Source organism: Neophocaena asiaeorientalis, unplaced genomic scaffold (genome assembly GCF_003031525.2).
Source record: "Neophocaena asiaeorientalis asiaeorientalis breed wild unplaced genomic scaffold, Neophocaena_asiaeorientalis_V1.1 scaffold223, whole genome shotgun sequence".
NCBI lineage: Eukaryota > Metazoa > Chordata > Mammalia > Artiodactyla > Phocoenidae > Neophocaena > Neophocaena asiaeorientalis.
Window position 1 is genome coordinate 1,956,295 of NW_020175045.1, and position 19,735 is coordinate 1,976,029.

General features: G+C 47.5%; 1 protein-coding gene across 8 annotated transcripts in view; it reads left to right on the top strand.

Annotated features, from left to right (window-relative positions):
- The window catches only part of CARD11 (caspase recruitment domain family member 11), a 96,086-nt gene that overhangs the window by 44,574 nt on the left and 31,777 nt on the right, over positions 1 to 19,735 (top strand). For 7 of the 8 annotated variants that reach the window (XR_003005724.1, XM_024763465.1, XM_024763469.1 and 4 more), the window contains exon 2: positions 12,502 to 12,623. Coding sequence is in view for 6 of the 8 variants with exons in the window: in XM_024763465.1 (XP_024619233.1) it covers positions 12,617 to 12,623 (7 nt within the window). In the remaining 2 variants the exon portion in view is untranslated. Of the gene's footprint in view, positions 1 to 12,501; positions 12,624 to 14,079; positions 14,242 to 19,735 lie in introns of those variants that run through there. The other variant, XM_024763470.1, reaches the window with a different exon arrangement.

Here is a 19,735-nt window from a genome sequence, read left to right on the forward strand (position 1 = left end):
AAGGGTTCGGGTTAGTCTCGGTTGGCGACCCCTCGTAGCTGTTTTTATTGACGCGATGTGATTTGATTTGAGGTGACATTCGCATAACAAAATACACCGTTTTAAAGTGAACAGTTCCTTGGTATTTAGCACACTCACAGTGTCGTGCAGCCACCACTTCTGTCTAGCTCCGACCCATTCTCGTCACCCCCAAATGAAACCCCATACCCGTCAGCGGTCGCCCCCTCCGTTCCTCCACCGCAGCCCCTGGCCGCCGCCACTCGGTGGAGTTGCGTCCGCGTGCGGTTCCCTGTTCGGCGCGTTTCATGTCAGCGGAATCCTCCAGTACATGGCCTCTGGAGTCCGGCTTCTCTCGCCCGGCACAATGCTTTCGATGTTTTCGACCGTGTTGCCGCGTGGGTCAGTACTTCGTTCCTTTTTTACGGCCTAGTAGTCTTCCGCTGTGTGTAGAAGATGGCTTTGTGCTTAGGGTCTCTGGTGCTGAGGGCTCGCGGCTGGCAGGACTGGAAGCGGGGCTGGGCAGAGGGAGGTGGGAGAAGCGGGAACTTGGCCCGTGGCCCCCGACCACCCCCAGGGCGGTTCCATCCTGTGGCCGTGACAGCTCCGAGCCACCCCTTTTGAGGGGTACGGGGCAGGAAGGTGCAGCTCTGGCCAGCCTTCCCGAGCTGCGGTTCCACTCTGCTCCTGAGGACGTTGTAGCGGTTAATTACAGCCAGCCCTTGATTATCCGAAGGGGTAGCCCATTGAAATGTGGGGCCGCACGGGTGGAAGCAAGGGAGGGGACCCCGTTCGGTGAGAGAGCCGTGTATTTCAGAGTTAATTTTGAGTAGGGAGACCCTTTCTGAGTCTCTCTTCCACCTCCTCCCTCTCCAACGCTCCACGAATGCGTTTGAACTAGCCTACTCCCTTGCCATCTCTTTGGCAGAGCATCTCAGGACAGAAAATCTGGTTTGGATTTCACTTCCCTCGCAGGGAAACGCTTACTGTTGTGATAGCAGTGGCAAAGAGAGCACCGTTATTCTTCTAAAAATGCCTCCAGGAAGTGAGGATGCTGCCGCAGGACGCAGAGACGAAGGGGAAATAGAAAAACTCGGGCGTCCGGAGCCGCCCCAGGCTGGGCCATCGGCCCCAGAAGGATTGGGAGACGGTCATTGTCGCTATTCGGAGCTTGCCTCTGAGTCCTTTTCCGAACCAGCGGACGTGCTGGGTAGTGGGGCGCCTCTCTTGTTTTCCTGCCCAGTTAAAAACCAGAACTCGCCGCTGTGTCCTGCAGTTTTCCATCACCGGCGTCTTGATTGTCCCTGTCCTGCTGGGAAGCAGGCCCCGTGCTGTCTGGAGTCGTCCTAGTGTCAGGCACCCATGGCAGAGCAGGCCTTGTGCCTGAGGCCCAGCCGTGTTTCTTCTGGAGGTCTGCTGGGGACACAGTTTCTGCACTTCCTGTCACCTCCCACAGTGAGGGGTGATGCGTGAGGCCTACTCCCCAGAATGCCGGCTGGTGTCGGGTTATCCATTTTCAAAGAATTAGGATTCCACAAACGGAACCCCAGCGCCCCAGTGGCTAGAACTGGGTCTCCTTGAAAATGCGGCAGGTGCTTCAGACTCCAGGAGTGGCCCACGGAAGGAGCACGTTGCAAAAAACCGGTGGTTGCCATAACGCTGACGCGATGTGTTGGGGAGAGTGAAGGCAGGTGGAGGGTTCTCCCCAGCAGAATGGAGGATCCGCGCGGGCGTTTCTGCGTTTCACCCGGTGGAGATGGTTCGTGACAAGATGGCTCTGTCCCTGTAGGTCAGAAGCTGGAGGGATGGGTATTCTATTTTATTTACTTATTATTTTACTGGAGTAGAGTTGCTTTACAATGTCGTGTTAGTTTCAGGCGTACAGCAGAGCGAATCAGTCGTACACATACGTGTATCCACTCTTTTTTAGGTTCTTTTCCTGTACAGGCCATTACAGGGTATTGAGTAGTTCCCTGTGCTCTACAGTAGGTCCTTATTAGTTATCTGTTTTATATATAGTAGTGTGTGCTTGTCAATCCCAGTCTCCCAGTTTATCCCTCCCCTCCCACCCCCTGGTAACCACGAGTTTGTTTTCTACATCTGTAACTCTATTTCTGTTTTGTAGATAAGTTCACTTGTACTCTTTTTTTTAGATTCCCCGTGTAAGCGATATCATATGGTATTTGTCTTTCTCTGTCTGAGGGATGGGTATTCTAGACTCTCCAAGTCCACCGCTGACTGACGCTACAAGATAGATTGGCACTTAGATCTGAATTGCAGGCACAGCAAAACCAGTTCGGTATGACTGAAGGTCAGACGCTCCAGTCAGCCGGCTGTCGTGTGAAAACCCTCCCCACAGCCGCTGAGAAAAAGGTCTCAGCCACCGAAGAGAGGAAACTATAACAAGAGAGCCAGCACTTAGCCACTGGAAATCAATCACTTTATAAATATTAAGTGCCTATTTGTGAAAGATACTTGCTAGACCACGGGGTGTGCAAGGAAGCAGGAGACGGTCCTGCCCAGAGTATCGCAAGCAACATGGTAGACAGATGCTCACAGCACCAGGTGGGAGAGTCGCAAATCAGAAGCCCAGACAGAAGGGTTGAGGACAGATCTTTATAAAGTTTTTCTCTAAAATCTGTTTGGCGTGGAGATAATTATACAGAGACTTCTCTCCATCTTGAGTTGGCCACGGGCTTCCGAAAGGGTGGACCAAGTGATAATTGATTAAGTGCCTCCCTGTGTGCACTGCAGCAGCCCTAAGATGTAGGTGCTCCCTATCCAATTTTACAGAACGATAAATGGGGGCTCAGAGAGGTTAAGCAACGTGCTCGAGGCACACAGCTGAAAAATGGCAGAATCTAGGACCATATCCTTTCCTCTAGAACACAGGGAGGCAGAAGCTGCTGGTTTTCTCTCTTGAGGCAAAGATTTTTTGGTTTGATTCTTTTCGATTCGAGTAGAATTCCTACAGTCATTCTCCCACGGCCCCCATCTTTTTTTTTCACGGGGAAGTGGGGAAATCCATGTCACTTCCCACCCACAAACACCATGTATCTTAACCTCTGGAGGGCAGGAGTTACATCTTGTTGGAGGGGGGGCGGGGGGGTGCTTCACTTGGAACCTCAGTCCCCCAGCTCTCTAAGCCGACAGCGGCAGGAGTCTTCCTAGAATCACTCTCCCCCAGCCTTCACCACCTCCCGCTTTCTTTTCTTCTGCTGCCTGGAAATCTGCCCCGGGGACTGTGGTCTGAGAAAGTACAGTTCTGACCTCAAGCCTTGCACACCTCGGGGTGTTCACAGAAGTCTGAGATCTACATAAAAGCCTGGTCTGCTGCTTCCTGCACCGGCGTTTTGACCGGCCCCAAAGGCTTTTCTAGAAAGAGGCTCTGGCAGCCCCCGTGCAGCCCGGGAAAGCCAGAGAGAGCCTCAGACCTCCTCCTTGGCTTCCCTGCTGCGGCCGGGGTGACCTCCCTGATTTCAGCAGTTGGTATTCTCCCCGGATGGTGATGGGAGAATCAGAAACACCCCACCCTCCAACGACCACCCTGTGCCCACATAAGAAAACCTGGAATGTGCCTTTTTCTAGATATTAGCCTAGTTGACTGAAGTCACTGACAGCATTGTGTTCAAACACATGGAAATGTGTTTAGGGGTATTACTGCGTTTCCCTGTCCCCGTGACATTTCAAAAAATAGACGGCCCCACGACTAGAAATGCATTTTAAATTGATCGCCATATCGGCCCTAAGTAGGTTTTCAGTGTGTCTTATAAACGCAGAAGGGAGAGAGCTGTGCTTGTTCTGTGTTCAGCCTGCTCGCCCCGAGGCCTCAAAGGATGCAGCTCTGGGCCCTGGAGATAACTCCGTCTGAGCTGCGGGGTGGGTAACGCGACTGACCTGCATTCCCCAGCCCTCCCCCAGCGCGCTGTACTGTGCCTCTGATTTGCATTCTCAGAGCTAACGCTCACCTTTAAAATAAGGGCCACGCCAGGCTGTGGTCCAGGCCCCTCATCCCTTTTTCCCTTCTCCACCAGTCACTGCTCCCACCTTTCTCTCACCTCTTCTTCCGATGAATCTGCGAGGCTCTCTTACCTTTGTTCCTTCAAGTTTCTTTCTCTGCCTCCTTTGCTCTGCTCTGAACATCCCTAAGTGTGTCACTTGTGTCTTATCCTCACTTGTCCTTTTCTTTTTTTTTCTCCTGAACCTTCTCATAGTCTCTTTCTTTTTCTTACGCTTCTGTCATTCTCTGCTAGTAATGCTTGTTGAATTCAGTGGATGGATGGGTGGATGCGTGGATGGGTGGATGGATGGGTGTGTGGATGGATGGATGGGTGTGTGGATGGATGGATGGATGGGTGTGTGGATGGATGGATGGGTGGATGGATGTGTGGATGGATATGTGGATGGATGGGTGGATGGATGGGTGGATGCGTGGATGGGTGGATGGATGGGTGGATGCGTGGATGGGTGGATGGATGGGTGGATGCGTGGATGGGTGGATGGATGGGTGGATGCGTGGATGGGTGGATGGATGGGTGGATGCGTGGATGGGTGGATGGATGGGTGGATGCGTGGATGGGTGGATGGATGGGTGGATGCGTGGATGGGTGGATGGATGGGTGGATGGGTGTGTGGATGGATGGATGGATGTGTGGATGGATGGGTGGATGGATGGCTGAATGAGTGAGGCTCCCACTCTCCTGCTTCAAGTTTACTCTGACGTGTCCTCGTTACCAGACTCTGCAGACATGCCCCCGTAGACGTCCAAAGGCCTTGGGCCCCCGCCTGGTTTCCTTTTTTAACCTTGTCCCAGGCTCCCATGGGATTCCTGTGCAGCCAAGATAAATGGGGAGGTTTAAGTCTGCACGTGGCTCCCACAGAAACTTCCAGCCCTCATTCTTGGCTGCTGTAAGAGTGGGCTTCGTATTTGATGACACTGGTGACCTTTCCTACGAAATGCAAGGACCCAACCTTTTCACTTAGAAGATTCTCGGGGCCGCTGGGCTCAGCCCACACTCACGTACCAGCCCCCAGCCTCCCAGGAGCAGGACTTTGCTTGTCAGTGCTCACGTTTAGGGCTGTGCCTGCCCCGTGTCCAGTTTTGTCCCTTCCAAACTGCCTCACCCAGACCCCAACCCAGAAAGCAGCTCATGGTTTGCACCCTCCTCTCCTGTGCTAGAATTTAGCTTAGATGAAGCCAACGGTCTCTCTTTGAAAGCACAGAGGGCTCCAGAATTGGAACCAACTGGTGGTCTCGGTGCCTTGACAGCCCCCGTGGCCAAGGCGGGCTTGCTGACCAGGCCTGGAAGGCACCCGCAGGAGAAAACAGTGTTTCATTACCATCAGGGCTGGCCCGGAGCAAAGCTGCCCTTCCGGGAGTGAGAGAGGTTGACCTCACGCTGGGCTTTGGGTTTGGCCAAGGGGTGTCCAGCCACGGCTCACGGAGACCATCGGAGCTGTCAGTCTGCTGTGTGCGCAGCTCTGGAATCTAGACGGAGCGAATGCTTGTAAAGAGCCGATGTGATAAATTGATACACATTTCAGAACAGTTTAAGTCTGTCATTCCTAATTCTGCTTTTCACAAAAGCTTCTCTGCAGTAGTGGTCGGAAAATGAGAGCTGGAGGGGGAGAGGGGGGAGCAATAACCTTTGGTCATGCAAGAGGTGTACGCCCTTCCAAACCTCTCTGCCCTGATGGGTGCAAGTCAGAAGCCACTACAGGAGATGTCCGGATATGCGGCAGGGCCTGGGGAGGGGGAGGGCCGGTGTTTGCCATGTCCCCCAACCACCCCCAAATCCTGACTACCCATAGATGCTTCCTCTTTTCCCAAAAGCTATCAAGCTGAGATATATTCATGCCACAGAAGCCATTGGCCCTTTGCCTGGGTCACCTGGAAGTGGATGGGGGGAGCACCTTGAGGAGTGTCAGGTGGCCTGGTGCCCAAGGAGATGGCCCGGGGGTGGTGGGCAGTGCCCTAGGCTGAGGGGCAGGACATGCCTCCGATGACGGCTGAGCAGTTTGGCTGTAACTCGAGTTGGGGGGAGGGTTGCGTGTGGAATAAAGAGGAGTAAAGAGAAGAGATGGATTCCAGTGGATGTGATGGAGGCTGGAGACGTGACCAGAGACTGGCTGAGAAGTGAGGGGCACGGCTCCGGATTTGAGGCCAGACCCAGCGGGCGGGATAAACCATCCGGCGTATGCGTTGGACAACGGCGTGGTGTTAGTTAGCACTTCCTGGGCAGCGCCCCATCTCCCTCAGGGTCATGCTGTTTGTTTCTGTCCCCTGCAGTCCTCTGTATGTGGGCAGTACTTAGTCCTTATTGATTGCTTTCTCTGGTTTTGTATCTAGAAAAAAAGGAACAGGATCAAACAGATCAGGAAGTTTCTCAGATTGTAGGGCTTAAGAGTGTGTGGCTGGGACCAGTGTGATTTTCTCAGAAGGCTTAGATCTTGTTTGTAATGTGTATCTGCTGGGATGATTTTTGGCGGCAAGTTATAGAAACAAAATCACAGTTTTATACACACTAGGGTTTTTTATTCTTCTCATGAACCAAGAACTCAAAGGCTAGCTTGGACCCAAAGTCCGTGAAGCGTCCTATGGAGCCGTACTTAGAGTGTGGACTTTGTCCTCATGCTCACAGGAGTGCTGCCCTGCCTCCAGGCATCGCGTCCACATTCCACGTAGGAAGACAGGGACAAACTAAAGGTGCTTCTCACCCGATTCCTCCTCCTCTACAGACCCTTCCTAGATGTCTCACCCAGAAACTTCCACTTACATCTCATCGGCCAGAATTGTGTCACACACCCACAATTCTAGCTGCAAGGGAGGCTAGAAATACGGTTGTGGTTTTTTTTTTTGTTCGTTTGTTTGTTTTTAAGGGGGGTACAGTAATGCTGCAAACAGAATTGGGGCTCTGTTGATAAGTAAGAGAGAATGGCTGTTGGGTCTGCAGCTGTCAGTGTGTGCCACTACACTGTGAATTTAAAGTGATAATTGCTGCTTTCAAAATATGTATCAGCGAAGCTCTCCTGATTGCTATACACATGTTAATTCATGGAAAATATTATCGTCTCAATATTTCAGTTGAATGAGCTGAGCTAGACAGAGGTTAAAAAGTTAACCGGGATGCCAGAGAAGAATTTTGCAGGAGGAATTTTCTGGCTGCTTCTCTAAGTGCCCTTCTCGTAGGAATGAAACGGGTTGTAGGGCAGGAGACACACAGGAAGGGCTGCATCTGGTTCTTTCCCACTAAGCTTTCGTTTCAGAGCTGTAAACACAGTAGACATTGGTGGTGTGTACCAGTGTCTCCGCATCCTTCTCAATAATCTTTCACCCGTTTTTATGCCAGAAGTCCTTTCGATTAAGCGGAGGTTTCATTGGAATAATTAAACCCTCCATCTCAGGCCTCTCACTCCAATCATCCAGGCAGATCAGTTAACCAGAGACGCATTTATCTAACTGATGGTTGACCCCCTTCTCGTTCCGGAGCTTTTGCGCTGGGGCAGCCCGCAGAGAGGAGAGATGTCTGTCCCACGGAGACAGCTCATTTCCAAAGGGCTTGGCACTCCCTGGATCTGAAGTCATTGCAGCCTCCTTGTTTATTTCATTCAGGTTCTGACTTTTATTTATTCACCCAACAAATATATATTGAGCACCTCCTAAGAGTCAGGCCCCGTGCTGAATGTTACCAGGGAGGCGGGAGTGAGGGGGGGATGGAAAGCTGAAGCAGACATGTGACAGGTAGCTGAACCCCTCTGAACCCATTTCCTCTTCCATAAGTTGGGGGTTGTGGTGGTATCTACCTCATAGGGTTGTTGTAGTAAACGAGATAATCCACATGGAGCATTTAGCCCAGTGTCTGCTTATAGCAACTACCAGGTCCCTTTTCCTAGACGGCTATTAGAGGATATGCTCCTGCAAAATGAGGGAATAAAGCAAAAGAAGAGAAAGATATGGAGCCCAGGAAGCAAGGAATCTGATTAGTTAGGTTAGATGCTGTGCTTCATCGGTGTGAGCTGTGATGATGGCGAGTTTTGGACCCGGTGATGCTGAGTCGGTGGGGGTTGAGTTGGAATCTCTGCTCTGCCACTTAGTGGCTGTGGTATCTCACCCTGTTATTTAACTCTCTGATCTGACCTCCTCGTCATAAAGTGGGAATCCTAAAACCGACCTTATCAGGCTCCTGTGAGTGTTAAGCGAGGCGGCATCTGTGACATGCCCAGCACATAGTCAGCGCTTCTGGTTTATGAAGGGGTGAGCTGTCTGACAAGTGTTACAAAAAGCAGACTATAGTACGTGTTCAGAGAATGGAGGTAACTGATTGATTCTTTATACTGAAATGCCTTAAATGGTTCCAACTATTGACATAGGTAACCTTTTTTTACCATGATAATACATACGTCATGCAGAGATAAAAAGTAAAGTAGGCTTGTCATGAAAAACGTCCATGCCCAGCCCTGATCCCCAGAGGCAGCTACTTCTCTTTTTCTCCATGTCGTTTTCTTCTGTTATCTACCTCCTTATTTCTAAATAATATGCTTATGTTGCTATTTATCGATATGTCGGTTTTAAGACATTATTGACACGCCTTTAGGTGGATGATAATTTAGCTCCCTTTTCCTAGTTCCCCACTCCATGCACTTCGACGCCCGCCCCCCGCCATCATCTCCGTACATTTAGATCAGTTTTACCTGTTACATTATCGTGACCAGGTAAATATTGTTCGTGTTGAAGCAAGTTGTATGCTGAGATCATGTTTCCTTTCCTATCTTTTTGTTTTTTCCAAAGTTAATATCGCCTCTCTTTTTTTTCACTTGCTGAGGTTTTTTTAATGTACCTATCCTCAATTTTTTCTTTCTGACTCTCAGACCTGTCATTTGCCTAATAATAATATTTCCTAAATTATGAAATATAGCAGATAATGGTTCATTATTTTCCCCCTGGCAGTCTGCATCTAGTGGGCCCTCCATGATCCTGCCAGAATCTTGGCCAGCTGCTTTTTACTGCATCCCTGTCATCCTGCAGCTTCCCTTGCTGCTCTGTTTCCTGGCCTTCACACCTTCTTCTTTATCATTTTATTCCCTCATTTTACTGGAGCATAGCCTGCAGTAGCTTCCTAAGAAAGGGTGCGTGGGATCTAAATGTTTAGAGTCCTCACCTTTCTGAAAATAGCATCATTCTCTTTTCACAGGTAATAGTCTGGGTAGGTATAGGATCCTAGGTTTAGAGGTATCTTCCATTGGAAATGTGAAGGCATCACCCAGCTTCCAGCATTACTGTCGAAAGATCTGATGCCAAACTTACTTCTAGTCCTTTGCACATGACCTCATGCTTTCTCCCAGGAGATTTTAGGGTCTCCTCTTATCCCCTGGTGCCCTGAAATTTCAGAATGATATTCTGAGGTTATTTTCCACTGAGTGTACTGAGCACTTAAAGGACCCTTTAAAACTGAAGACTCGGGACTTTTCCTGGTGGCACAGTGAATAAGACTCCGCTCCCAATGCAGGGGGCCCGGTTTCGATCCCCGGTCAGGGAACTAGATCCCACGTGCATGCCACAACTAAGAGTTCACATGCCACAACTAAGGAGCCCTGGCGCCTCAACTACGGAGCCCACGTGCTACAACTAAGAGGCCCGCCTGCCGCAACTAAGACCTGGTGCAACTAAATAAATATTTTTAAAAATAATAATAATAAATAAAAAATAAATAAAACTGAAGACTCATGTTTTTACATTTGGAGAATCCTCTAATACTATTTTCTCTGATAATTTCATCCTATAATTGATATTGTATCCCCACGAGATATACAGGAAAGGAAGCATAATTTCTGCATGATTTCTATTTATTGGATATTAGACCTTCTAAACTGACTTCATTTCCCTCCTTTCCTATTTTCCTTCTCTTAACTTTTTGTTAACTTTCGGGGCGATTTCCTCAACTTTATCTTCCAAACTTTCTATCGATTATAAACTTCGGCTACTTTATTTTAATCACGAAGAACTCTTTCTTGTCCTTTGCACCCTTGTCAAAGCACCCTACTATTGTTTTATGACTGCAATATCTTATCTAATCTCTTCATGGATTTTAATTATTGGATTGTGTTTTTTCCGTTTTCTCTTAACGCACTGTCCGCTTTCTGCCGTTTCCCTGTATCAGTTTGTCTATTTCGATCTCTTCCTTTCATGTGGGGACTCCGCTTAAACCTTAAGTGCCCCTTGCCTCTCTGTTTATTCTTATGTGGGAGGGAACAAAAACTGTGCATGCAAGTTCTGCTTGCACAATGGGCTTCCCTGGAGCGTGAATAATCCCTGGCTGACTGTGCTTGAATAACACCAATGACGGGGAGCTCATAACTCACCAAGCAATTGACTCCTCTTTTGAGAAGCAGGAGTTATTCCTTTGAACCCTGAGCCAATATCTGGCATCTTAGAACTTGGTTTTAGTTCTGTCTTAAGTTTGTGTGATAGAGTGATATTTCAGGGAGATTTTGTACATACACTTTCTGGTTAGAGTCATTTAAAAGGTAAACTTTTTTTTAAAAAGGCAATTCTAGGGGCTGTATGGGAGTGATTAAGTCCAAATCCAGCCTTCCATGCCAATCATATGACTTGGAACCTCTCCCAGGTTTGATTTTCTTGGCTATACTGTGGTGATGACGGTGATGATGATGGTGGTGGTGGTGATAAAACCACCCGTCTCAAAGAGTTCTTGAGCAGTTAGGCTTAGCCAAGTGCCTGGCAGACTAAGTCGTCTATAAACACAGGGATGATGTTTCCACCAGTTGAATGTCATACCTATGAGTTAATCGCTCAGGAGATGTAGCCGATACGTTTGCCCCGACCTTAGGACCAAGTTTTCGAGGGTGAACTCAAAATTCAAAGGGCAGAAATAGAAAGTTCAGCCTCATTACTGGGTGTCTTGTGCCTCAGTTTCCCCAAACTACATTGACACATCATCGGATAGTACAAACCTGCTTTCCCTTTCCTGCAATTAAAACCTCTCCTACTATGAATTTTCTTAAAGCTTTTTCTTCTGATTATAAAAGAGGAAAAATGCAAATGCATACTTCTTTGTTTAATGCAAATACAGAGAAGTATCATTTCCCTGGGCCTCCCTGGGCCTTGGTTTGTTGGGCTGAGGACGGCCCTGCCGATCTTGGCTAGGGCACCTGGCCTGCGCATAGATCTCCTGCTCCCCCAGCCCTCGCCCGGGGCCCCACAGCCGAGGAGACCAAGGAGACAGCGTCCTCCAGAGAAGCATGTCGCTGCCACCTCCCCGGGGCTGAGGGTCTGAGACAGCTGACTCCGATCCAAGCTGACACCCGACAAGAAGAGCTGCTGTCAGCCCTGGGAGATCTGGTGTCATCTATGATTAATCCTCAAAGCCAAAACCCAACAAGTTTCTGATTAAACGATGGCATCCCAGGGTCCCCGTCACCCCTGAGTGGAGCTGTGGGTTTGGAGCAGCCGTCTGGAGCCCCTGCCAAGGGACCCTGGCGGCTGTCAAGACAGGTGTCGGGGGCTTCCCTGGTGGCGCAGTGGTTAAGAATCTGCCTGCCAATGCAGGGCACATGGGTTCAAGCCCTGGTCCGGGAAGATCCCACACGCCGCAGAGCAACTAAGCACGTGCACCACAACTACCGAGCCTGCGCTCTAGAGCCCGTGAGCCACAACTACTGAGCCCCCGAGCCACAACTACTGAAGCCCACGCACCTAGAGCCCGTGCACCACAACGAAGAGTAGCCCCCACTCGCCGCAACTAGAGAAAGCCCCGCACAGCAACGAAGACCCAACGCAGCCAAAAATAATAAATAAATAAATAAAATTGCCATCTCTCAAACCACTAAAAAAAAAAGACCGGTGTCGGCCCCTCCTGACCTTCTCAGGGTCTGTGCCTTTCCCCCCCCGCCCCCTCCTCTACCACGCTTTCTTCAGGAGAGCCGGCCCTTTCCCTCAAAACCCACAGCCCCAGCTGTGCTCCTGGAGGGACTGGCTGGGCATGACGGCCTTGCCAGTCACCGTAAGAAACGCCACCCTGGGGAAGTGACGGCGTGTTCCTGCCCAAAACCACGGCGAGCAGAGCTGAGACATCACTCACAGTGAAGGGAACGCTTCTGGACTCAGGAGTGTGGTTTACTGCTTTTGACCTGATGAATTACTAGCTGATTAGAACCTCTGCACTCTGCAAATGCTTCTATCAAAGACTTCTAACGAGCTTCCACCCGGCCAGGAGCAGCCCCACAGTTACCATGTGGCCTTCTCTCCACTCCCAGAGTCTTGGGACCTGGGGCCAGTGGCCTTCCCGGCTGTCCATCGATGGGAACAAAAGCCCTTCTCCCCCAGCAGCTCCAGGCCGTAGTCCACTGCGTCCCCATCACCTGAAGAGATGCGGGCCCTGGGATTGTGTGGCCTTTGCTTCCAAAGCAGCGGGCCCTTCGCTGCTTGAATGGTTCTGTCTCCAACCTGTGGCCTTGTTTCAAGTCACATTATCTTTCCTCTTACAGATCCTGCCCATCAGACCTCCACATCCGGAAGGAAACTGGCTCAGGGAAGGACCAGCCCCAGCCAGAAGGAGTAAAAGGAATAAAAGTCACCTCCTGTCCATTGGGCGCCGACTCTATGCCAGGTACTTCACGTGTGTCTCCTTTATGTAAAATAAATAGAAAGCGAGGTTACCTGAGACTTGCCAGGGGAGCGGGGAGGGGAGGGTTCCAGGCCGAGGGAGGTACAGGAAGCAGGTTCTGAGCGAGCGGGCAGCTGGTGGAGAATCAGAGACCGTCAGGCGAGGTGCGACCGTGGGGGCTGGTGGGGGCCACCCTCAGCTCGGAGGTCAAGACAGAGATACTGAACTGTATCATAGCAACAGCTGGGGCCACACCGTCCATGTTTCCAACGAATGGCGGAGGGACGTGAGACCAGCAGCTGCCATGGAGTTTGTCCACCGGCAGGTGGTCTCCTTGAGCCTGTAAGAACTTGAGCAAAATAGCCCTTCCTGCAGAATGTGGCCCGGGAGGCTTGAACTTGCTTTTTCTGGTTGTGTGTAGAAAGACAGATGTGGTCTAGGGTTTGACTCAAGACCAAGTCAGACCCTGCTGAGGGTACTGTCCGAGTTGCCATCATCTCTGGCTACAGTTGAGAGGAGGGAGGACCGTCCAGCCCGATAGGCTGTTAAAGCTCAGGGCCTCGGTGTCTAAGAGCGTGTTTCCGAGCTGACGTTTCATCCAGGTTCCTCCAGGTGATGGGGCCGAGTCAGGCTGAGTTACAGGGAAGCGTTTGAGAAGAGAAATCCATTTGAAATTGTGGTCAAGGTGGGTTTTTTTTCTTTTGAGCCTAGCTACACTATCCAAAGTTCCTGCCCATGAAATATTTCGTACGTTTTTATACACACACACACGCACGTAAAGATGTGTACGTGTATCAGTGAAACAAAGAACAGTAAAATGGACACGCGTGTCCCAGCTGAAGCGGTATTTCCCAGGATCACCCGTGTCACCTGTGTGTCCCACCACGTCACAGCCGTCCTGCTGCCCTCACCCTTCTGACGTTTATCAGACCCCTGCTCTTCAGTATAGTTTTGCAGTATATCCTCAACCATACAGCTGAGTTGCGTATGTTTGGGAAATTTCGTGGGCGCTCCCCTATCGCACGTAATCTTTCGCGACTTGCTTTTACACCCAGCCTCACCTGCCCGAGATCCGTCCGTGTTGACGCATGGGCCGTAGTTCTTTGCCCCTGCCCTGCTGTAGGGTATGCCATCGTTGAGTACGCACAGTATTTACCCCTCTACTTGTGTCGGGACGTCTGTAGGGTGTCCAGGTTTTTTGGATACACAATGCCTCTGTTGAATCTTCGTACACGAGTCTCCATCTCAAATTAATGGGGAGATTCTTGAAGGTCTGTAGCAAGGACCAGACGTCACGTGTGGCCAAGGCTTACATGGCTGGGAAGTAGAGTTATACACCCAGAGAGAGGACTCTTGCCACTTCTCAGGGGCCCTCGGGGTCTCTCACTGCAGCTCCACCTGGCAGACCAGCTCCCTCCGCCTCCATAGCCTCGACCTGCCTGGGGCTCTGCTTTACTGTGGCCAAGTTCTAGCCTCCACTGTGGCCACCCTGATGCCACCTTCTAGCTAATTCCCCACAGCACATTCACCCGCCCCACTGTCTCTTTGGCCCATAGGAAATTCCCAGGTCAAGGGGTTGGACTCGTGCACCCAGCCTCGGGATTGGTCCTCTTTGGAGCAGGTCAGTCGGCTGTGGCTGGAGGGTTTATTTGGTACAAACAGGATATCAGGGCTGTGGCCATCTGAGGGCGTGGGCAGGAAGGCAGATGTTACATATCGGCACATCTATTGCCCTAGACTTGGCTGTCATCTTTGTTCATTTTTCTTTTTCTCCTTTTTCAAACTATACACATAATACACTGATAGGTGTGTGTGTTGTAAACACTAAAACAGTATAGGTAACGTCCAAGTCCTCCTGGCCAGTAACCTCAGAATTCCTCCCTCTTCTTAGATAGAATCAGTATAATCAGATCCTCTCAAACTTTTCCCCTCCCTCCTTCTTCCCCTCCCCTCCCCTCTCCCTATTTCTCTCTCCCCTTCTCTCTCTTTCACACACACACACACACACACACACACACACACCCCTACCTATATAATTATAGGTATTACGTTACATGAATGAGTTTATACTGTGTTGTGATATTTTTTCTGACACCAAATGTACAGTGTTTTCTTGACACCAAATACGTGTCATTGTTTCACACAGCCACCAATTCTCTGACACCAACTGGGTGTCGAGCAATCCAGTTCAATTCTGACACTAACTGTCCAGAGGCAGCAAAGATGCCACAGGCTAAGGGCTCCATCCCGCAAGCCTGCCCCCGCCTCGGATGGTGGCCTCAAACCCAGGGCCACCTGCCCTCTGCCTGAGCAGCTCTAAATCAGGGTCTCCCACAGCCTCCTCGCCAGGTGCAGTAATTTGCTGGAATGGCTCACAGAACTCAGGAAAACACTATACTTATTATAACAGTTGATTTTAAAGGATACAAATGAAAACACATATGAGGAGGTCCGGAAGGGTCCCGAGCACAGGAGCCTCTGTTCCCGTGGAGTTGAGATGAGCCACTCGCCCAGCATGTGCTTGCATTCAGAAACTTGGAAGCTCTTTGCCCCCCATCATTGAGGGATTTTCATCAAGGTGCTATCACGTGTGTGATTGATTAAATCATTCTCGGTTGGTGATTGAGTTCAATCTCTAGCCTCGCTCACCTCCCCTGAGGCAGGAATGTGGGGCTGAAAGTTACAACCTTCTAATCACCTGCCTGGTTCTTCTGGCGGTCAGCTCCCATCCTAAAGCTACTAGGGGCCCCTTACCCAAGAGTTATCTTGTTACCATACAAAAAGCATTCACACTCTTGTCACTCTGTGCTGGGAACCAGGGGCAAAGACCAAATATATTTTTTAATTATACCACATGTATGTGTGTACATATTTACTTTTATATATATATTTTTAACATCTTTATTGGAGTATAATTGGTTTTCAATGGTGTGTTCGTTTCTGCTTTATAACAAAGTGAATCAGCTATACATATACATATATCCCCATATCTCTTCCCTCTTGCGTCTCCCTCCCTCCCTTTAGTTTTTTAAATAAACGATGTCTTGGGATCTTTTTATGTCACCACGTACTTTCAAAATGTTATTCTATAGTGCAGAAGGATCATGGAGTATCTCCTGAAGAATGTTTGGATTGTGTACATTTTTTTCCTATTATAAATAGTGCTAAATTTTCAAGTAAAAAACTGGGGGGAAATTAAATATCCATTATAGGGAAATGAAGAAATAAATTATGGTATATTCTTGCAATGGAATAATACATCCAACAGTTAAAAATGAATAAACCAATAAAAATTAAGGGATTGCCAGATTAGATTGAAACAACGAGATCACGTGTATTCTATCTACAGGAGAAAAACCTTACATCCAAAGGTACAAAGAGGTTGAAAGTTAAAAGGATAGAAATATAGACTATGCTAAAAAGAATCATAAAAGAGCTAGAGTGGCTTATATCAGACAAAATAGACGTTAAAACAAAAATGTTACTAGAAATAAAGAAGAGATTTCATAATGATAAAAGTGTCAACCACCAGGAAGTTATAACAGTTATAAATATAACCTAACCCAAACAACAGAGCCTCAAAATACATGAAGCAAAAACTGACAGAATTGGGGCTTCCCTGGTGGCGCAGTGGTTGAGAGTCCACCTGCCGACGCAGGGGACACGGGTTCGTGCCCCGGTCCAGGAGGATCCCACATGTCGCGGAGCGGCTGGGCCCGTGAGCCATGGCTGCTGGTCTGCACGTCCGGAACCTATGCTCTGCAACCGGAGAGGCCACGACAGTGAGAGGCCCGCATACCGCAAAAAAAAAAAAAAAAAAACCTGACAGAATTGAAGGGAGAAATGTAAAATTCAACAATAATAGCTGGATGGAGATTTTTAATACTCTACTTTCAATAATGGATAGAACAATAGAAGATCAACAAGGAAATAGGAGACTTGAACTTGGACTTGTCTATAGTACGTGCCACCTAACAGCAGAATACATACTCTTCTCAAGCCCCCGACCTGGAATGTTCTTCATATGCTGGTCCACACAACAAACTTCAGTAAGTTTAAAAGGACTGAAGTGATCCAAAGTATGTTTACCACAATGGAATTAAATTAAAAATCAATAACAGAAAGTAATTTGGGAAGTTAACAAATATGGGAAATTAAACATCGCACTTCTAAATAACCAGTAGGTCAAGGAAATCACACAAGAAAATAGAATATTTTACTTTGAGACAAACGGAAATGAAAATGCAACATACTGAAACTTAAGTGGTGTCACTAAAGCAGTGCTCAGAAGGGAATTTATAGCTATAAATGTTAATACTTTTAAAAGATCTCAAATCGGTAACCTAACCTTCCACTTTATGAAACTAGAAAAAGAAGAGCAAACGAAAACTGAAGCAAGCATAAGAAAGGAAGTACTACTATTAGGACAAAAGTAAATGAGTTAGAGGAGAGAAGAGCAATCGAGAAAATGAATGAAACCAAAAGTTGGTTCTTTGAAATTTCAACAAAATTGACAAACGCTTAGCTAGACTGACCAAGAGAAGAAGAGAGATGATCCAAAATACTAGAATCAGAAATAAAAGAAGGGACATTACTACCAACCTTACGGAAATAAAAGGCAAAATAAAAGCAAAGGAATAATGTGAAGTTGTTTCTAATAAATTCGGTTACTTACATGAAACGGACAAATTCCTAGAAAGACACAAATTACTGAAACTTACTCAAGAAAAACAGGAACCTACAACAAGTAAAGAATTAGTAATCAAAAACCTACCTACTGGGGCTTCCCTGGTGGCGCAGTGGTTGAGAGTCCGCCTGCCGATGCAGGGGACACGGGTTCGTGCCCCGGTCCGGAAAGATCCCACATGCCGCGGAGCGGCTGGGCCCGTGAGCCATGGCCGCCGAGCCTGCACGTCCAGAGCCTGTGCTCCGCAACGGGAGGGGCCACAACAGTGAGAGGCCTGTGTACCGTAAAAAAACAAAAAAAAAAAAAACCGTAAAAAAACAAACAAACCTACCTACCAAGAAAAGCCTTCCTTGGTGACCTCTACCAAACAAAAGACAAAAGTATGCCAATTCTTCATAAACTCTCCAAAAAAGTAGAAGAGGAAGAAACACTTCCCAATTTATTGTATGAGGAAAAATTTACCCTGATGTCAAAACCAGTCAGACATCACGAGGAAAGAAAACTACTGACTAACATCTCCCATAAGGTATGGATGCCAAAATGCTCAAAAATATACTAGCAAACCAAATCCAACAAGTCCATAACTAACCGGGATTCACAGCAAACCAAATCCAACAAGTCCATAACTAACGGGATTCACAGCAAACCAAATCCAAGTCCATAACTAACCGGGATTCACAGCAAGAATGCAAGGTTTGTTTAATACCTGAAAATCAATGTAATATATTAATAGAATCAAAGCTAAAAACTATATGGTAGTTGGATGCAGAATAAGCACTTGACAAAATTAAACATCCTTTTGTGACAAAAATACTCAGGGAATTTCCTCAGCCTGATAAAGAACGTCTGAAACACACACACACACTTAACCAGGTAACATCATACTTAACAGTGAAAACTGAATGCTTTTCCCCCGTGATCAAGAACAAGAAAAGGGGGCTTCCCTGGTGGCGCAGTGGTTGAGAGTCCCCCTGCCGATGCAGGGGACACGGGTTCGTGCCCCGGTCCGTGAAGATCCCACGTGCCGTGGAGCAGCTGGGCCCGTGGACCCTGGCCGCTGAGCCTGCGCGTCCGGAGCCTGTGCTCCACAACGGGAGAGGCCGCAACAGTGAGAGGCCTGCGTACCGCAAAAAAAAAAAGAACAAGAAAAGGATGTGCATTCTTGCCTCTTCTATGTAACACTGTGTTAGAAGTTCTAGCCTGGGAAATTAGAGGGGAAAAAAAAGAGAAGAAAAGAAAAGAAAAGCCATCCAGATTGAAAAGACAGAAGTAAAACAGTGTAATTGCAGATGACATTTATATATAGGCAAGTCATATAGAAAACATCCTGTCATAAGGAATCCACTAACAAACTATTAGAACTAATAAATGATTTCAGTAAATCTGCTGGATGGAACAGCAATATACAGAAGTCATTTATTGTACAGCCATATGTTAACAATGAATTTTATTCAACAAATAAGAATGCCGTTCACATTTACAATGCCATCAAAAAGAATTTAAATACTTAGGAATAAATTTAGCAAAGGAAGTGTACACTGAAAACTACAACACATTGCTGAAAGAAATCAAAGAAGATCTAAATTAATAGAAACACATCCCATATTCTTGGAGCATGACACTTAATTGTTAGATAGTAATACCTGTTCAAATTGATCTACATATGCAACAGATTCACTATCAAAATCCCAACTACTTTTTTTTGCAGGTATTGACTAGTTGATCCCTAAAATTCATATGGAATTGCAAGGGGACCGGAATAGCCAAAACAATCTGAAATGGGAAGAGCAAGGTTGGAAGACTCATACTTCCCAATTTCAAAACTTACGGCACATTTACAGTAATGAAGACAGTGTGGTACTGGCATAAGGATAGACATATAGGTCAATGGAATAGAATTGAGAGTCCAGAAATGAACACTCACATTTATGGTAAATTGAGTTTTGACAAGGGTGCCAAGGCCATTCAGTAGGGAAAGAAGAATCTTTTCAACAAATTGTGCTGGAACAACTAAATATCCACATGTTAAAAACAGTTGGACCCTTACCTCACACCATACACAAAAATTCATTCAAAATGCATCATAGGCCTAAATGTGAGAGTTAAAAGTATAAAACTCTTAGGAAAATAAATAGAAGTAAATTTTTATAACCTTGAATTAAGTAATGGTTTCTTAGATGCACAGCAAAAGCACAAGTGAAAAAAGAAATTGGACTACATCAAAATTAAAAACTTTTGTGCTACAAATAATACCTTTAAGAAAGTGAAAAGGTAACCAACAGAATAGGAGAAAATACGTGCAAATCATATATCTGACTTGTATACAGAACACATAAAAATTCCATATTAAAGACAACGGTCCAATTTAAAAATGGGCAGAGGATTTGAATAGGCATTTCTCATGCACAGATGGCCAATGTGCACATGA